The sequence below is a fragment of the Eucalyptus grandis genome, chromosome 9, assembly GCF_016545825.1.
Source record: "Eucalyptus grandis isolate ANBG69807.140 chromosome 9, ASM1654582v1, whole genome shotgun sequence".
Taxonomy (NCBI): Eukaryota; Viridiplantae; Streptophyta; class Magnoliopsida; order Myrtales; family Myrtaceae; genus Eucalyptus; species Eucalyptus grandis.
This window is the reverse complement of record NC_052620.1, coordinates 14,491,787-14,495,784: the sequence shown is the minus strand read 5'-3', so window position 1 is coordinate 14,495,784 and position 3,998 is coordinate 14,491,787. Positions and strand designations below refer to the sequence as shown.

The 3,998-nt window shown below is 54.3% G+C and overlaps 1 protein-coding gene across 1 annotated transcript; it reads right to left on the bottom strand.

Annotated features, from left to right (window-relative positions):
- Nucleotides 1–239: 239 nt before the first annotated feature.
- Nucleotides 240–3,277, bottom strand: LOC104418369 (transcription factor GTE2). Its single transcript, XM_010029692.3, has 3 exons — nt 1,526–3,277; nt 1,236–1,428; nt 240–1,133 (listed from the first exon to the last, which is right to left on the bottom strand). The coding sequence occupies exons 1-3, from the start codon at nt 3,041–3,043 to the stop codon at nt 1,042–1,044; spliced, it is 1,803 nt and encodes a 600-aa protein (XP_010027994.2). The 5' UTR covers nt 3,044–3,277; the 3' UTR covers nt 240–1,041.
- Nucleotides 3,278–3,998: the final 721 nt, after the last annotated feature.

Below are 3,998 nucleotides of genomic sequence, written 5' to 3'. Positions count from 1 at the left end.
GCCAGGGAAGGGAGAGGAGAGAGAGATTAAGCTATGCCCCCCAAGCGCATCATGGTCAAGCTCTACTCATCATTCCTTGGATCCGTGTTCTGAGACACGTTCAAGCAACCGTTCTTCAGACCATTCATTCCATCATCTGATCCGGCCGTGGCAATCGCCAACGAGGGATCGAGAAGCGTTGTTTCGAGTTTAAATTTAGAGGCTTCAAGGGGGAGAGGAAAGTGCAAAAGCTTGAGAAGTTGCAGCAAGGGAAGAGACAAGATTTTGATATAACAGGCTTTCTCTTATCACACAAGATACACATCAAACATGGACAAGGGAAATCTGAAGAATATATAGCTCTTAAGCCCCACATGGGTATTTGATGAAGCAGCACTAGAACAAGCAAGCAAAGCAAGCAAATTTGTTTCCCTTTTTCTCGACATTTCTGATTCTTCCCTTCTCTCACTCTCTCTGTACACGTTTTTCCATTCTTGCTATGCATCATCTTGACCACGGTGAATACCATGTGGCGGATTTACTTACTTGGGGGGTGGTATGGTACAAAAAAATTTCCGGGCCATTCTACTTTGATCATCATCATGTGATTCATTTCGAGGATTTTCCGCACGACTACACTAAAACGAAAAACCTACTCCTATCTTCTCAAATTTTGCATTACCCTAATCCTAAACAGTCGTGTCCCTACAATATCTTGGTTCTTCCTTGCTTGCTCTGGCAAGATATAATCTCTCTGGTCCAGCCACCTTTAAGCACAATCCCCACCGACTTGCCTTGCCTTGCCTTGCCCATTCCCCTTATCCAGTCCTCGCCCTCTCCCTTCTTGGAGTTGCAGCAAACATATCACAATCGCAACAAACAAAAGGCACAAACAGATACGTCGACCTTCAAACCCTTTTCCTCTTCACCTCCAACTCCAACACGACCCACCAACCAAGATGCTTTCTTTCCATGAAGCCAAGGGACTTTACACCGACCCATCTTCTCAAGGGTCACAAATTAGCAGCCAAAATAAGAAACACGTCCTCTCCTCTCCTCTCCTCAAGTCCCGTGGGCTCCTTTCGAACCGACAAAGGGCGATTGAACGCTGTCTGCCTCGGAATCGCTCCCCGAAGAACTCCTAGAATCTGACCCTGCAAGATAGATAAAGAGAGCTCTCGTTTCAGCCCCAAATGTCACAGAATGAAACCTACAACTAAACGCTGAAAAGACGGGGCAAAAGACGAAATTTTTACCGCTAGATGAAGAGGAATCACTGCTCGAGCTTGAACTGCTAGAGGTGTTAGATCTCGCATCACGCTCAATCTCCACGGGAGGATAGTTACTCATCGGCATCTCGTCCCCAATGTCCACATCCTCCTCTCCACCAGCTTCTCCCCTCCTTCCCTTATGCGGTACGACAGCTTCAGACACTTCTCTATCCGGCGACTACATGATTCAAGCACAAAACACCATTAGATCAGCTGCCACAACCTACTAAGTTAAAGGAATTGCAAACTCTGCACAGGAAACATCAGCACATTACCTTGTTGGTGATCTCTGAAGCAGCGACCTGGTTATGAATGAGCCCCTGGCGCTTGATCTTGCTCGCTAGCTTCTTGTAATTGCAAACGAACCGGTCAAGCTCCCAAAGAGTCTCCGTATCTACAGCCTCGATGTCTAGCTCTATCTCATCTCCATCCTGTGCGAAATGCTTGTTCCTCTTCCTTATGATGGCCAATAACTGACCCATTTTCTCAGGGGGCAAGTTCTGCAAGTTAATCCCCAACTTCGCCTTCTCCTCAAAGCTCATGTCCCTCTTATTCGGATCCTTTGCCTTGGGCTTGGGCAACTTAACCGACTTCGGTCGCTTCATAGCAGGCATACCCACTGATGCCGGCTGCGTCGCTTGCGGAGAAGCCACCAACGCCTCTTGATTCGACAATGCAGGTGCCGGGTTGAATTTGGGGCTGGAGTTTCTCTTCTTCTCCACCAGCATTGGTTCCGGCTCCCTCCTCGTGCTATCCGGGACCAATTCCTCATCCCAAACCCTGGGCTTGGGCTCCTTTGGCTCCTTTGGCTCCTTGGGCTCCTCTGCCGTGGCGAGAGCCTTCTGCCGCTCCCTCTCGTATTTCTTCAAGGCAGGATCGAACATCTGGTCGAACTGCACGAGCAGCGTCTCCGCCATGTGATGCACGTCGTGCCCCTTAGGGTTGTACGTCAATGCGTTGTTGAAGGTCAGCCTCACGTCGGCCGCGAACTCCTGCGGCGAGTGGTAGAAATTCCTCTCGAGATTCGTCTTCACGGTGCCGAGATCCATGGGGTTCTTGATTATCTGGTGGTAATCGTGAAGCCCTAACCCGACCGCGTCGACGGGGGTGTTGAACACCCACCCGTGCTTGTGCTTCATAACCTTCGTCAAGATCAGGCCGCACCGCTTCATCATGCTCGCGACGAACTTATCTGGGACGGCGGCGGAGACCGGGTCCCTCACGGGTCTCTTCGGATCCTTGTCCGACGCAAAAGGGTTTCCGCGCTTAATGCCCGAATTCTTCTTCCCGGCGTGCGTCTTCAGCGCGACCGCCTTGTCCTTGAGCCTCGGGGACTCCGTGACGGCCTCCGGCGAGGGGCGGGTGGCCGAGAACTGCGAGGTCTGGTAGACCGGCCGGGCCTCGAGGGCCGCGGTGCTCTCGATGCGGGACCGGAGGACGCGGACCTGCTCGAGCTCCGTCACGAGGCGCCTCTTGAGCTCCTTGAGCTCCGATCTCGAGAAGCCCCCGAGGCTGAAGGTGACGTACTCGGAGGCGACGTCGAATCTCGACCGTGGGGCGAACGAGGCCGTGGTGTTGTCATTGTCGACGGCGGGCGGGAAGTCGTCGTCCTTGCGGAAGCGCAAATTGGCGGGATCGTGGACGTGCCTAGGGTTTGGGGGGTTAGGGTTAGGGTTCGAATTGGGGTTGAAGAGGGGATTATCGGCGGCTACGGCGGCGGTGTATTTCCTCATATACACCTTCCGGTCACCCCACGACGGCTCGATTCGACTGGCCAGGAGGGCTGATGCCATAAGACGGAAGGGGGGGGCCGCGTCCGGGAGCCGGGGGGTCAGATCCGTCGGATCCGAGGCAAGCCGCCGGCGATCAGCGCGACGCCGGAGACCATTCGTCGGAGCCCGGCGGCGAGGCGGCGGCGGCGGCTGCTGCGGCGGCGGAGGAGAGCATCGGAGATCGGAGATCGGCCGGAAGCGAGCAAGCGAGGGAGGGAGACGAGGGTTTTTTTTATCGAGCTTGAACGAGGAAGAAGATGAGGGCACTACCCCTTCTTAAAGGCACTCCAGATCTGCCCGCGAGGGATCTGGGCCGTCGATGGTTTCCCCGACGGCCCGGATCCGTCCCCTAGCTGCCCGATCTCCGGATTGCTGCCCAGAGGGGCGGACGGCCCGGATCGGGGCCGCGACACGTGGGGGCACCTCGGCCGCCCGATCGGGGAGGGGCGTTTTATCCCCTTTTGCCCCATTTCTGGTGGCAATTTTTAAAAAATTTCGGGAAATGTGGGTTTTTGGAGGGCAAGTTCGATTATCAATCAATCAGAGAGCTGCTTGGCAGATGTTTTTGCTGTGACGGTGGGGCCCGCCCCCCCGGGCGATGACGTGGCGAGTGGGGCCCGGCTGGTGGGAGCGGGGAAATGGAAAATATCTTCTTCTTTTTTTAGCTTCTTTTTATTTTTTATTTTCCTTTTTTTAATTTTCGGTGACGGAACCTTCTTTCTGTGAGGGAGGGAAAAAATCCGGGGCTGGGGCTGATTTGCCAGGTCAGCGCCCGTGAGCTGGCTCCACGCCACGCCCGCCACGTCGGCGGCTCGGGTGCGGCGGTGGCGCACGGGATTACGGTGCGCCGGCGGCGCTCTTACCCTCGGATTGCCGGAGAGTGGGTGGGACGCCGTCGGATGAAAAACCCTTTGAAAAGACTTTGATTTTTTTTTTTTTGGGTCATGGAAAAGACTTTGCTTTTCCTCTTGACTTT

Excerpts from the sequence above, each read along its gene's own strand:
- LOC104418369 (XM_010029692.3), bottom strand. The coding sequence starts at position 3,043 with ATGGCATCAGCCCTCCTGGCCAGTCGAATCGAGCCGTCGTGGGGTGAC. Across the intron at positions 1,429-1,525 it reads CTTCAGAGATCACCAACAAG|TCGCCGGATAGAGAAGTGTC; the intron begins GTAATGTGCTGA and ends TGAATCATGTAG. Across the intron at positions 1,134-1,235 it reads TGATTCCTCTTCATCTAGCG|GGTCAGATTCTAGGAGTTCT; the intron begins GTAAAAATTTCG and ends TCTATCTTGCAG.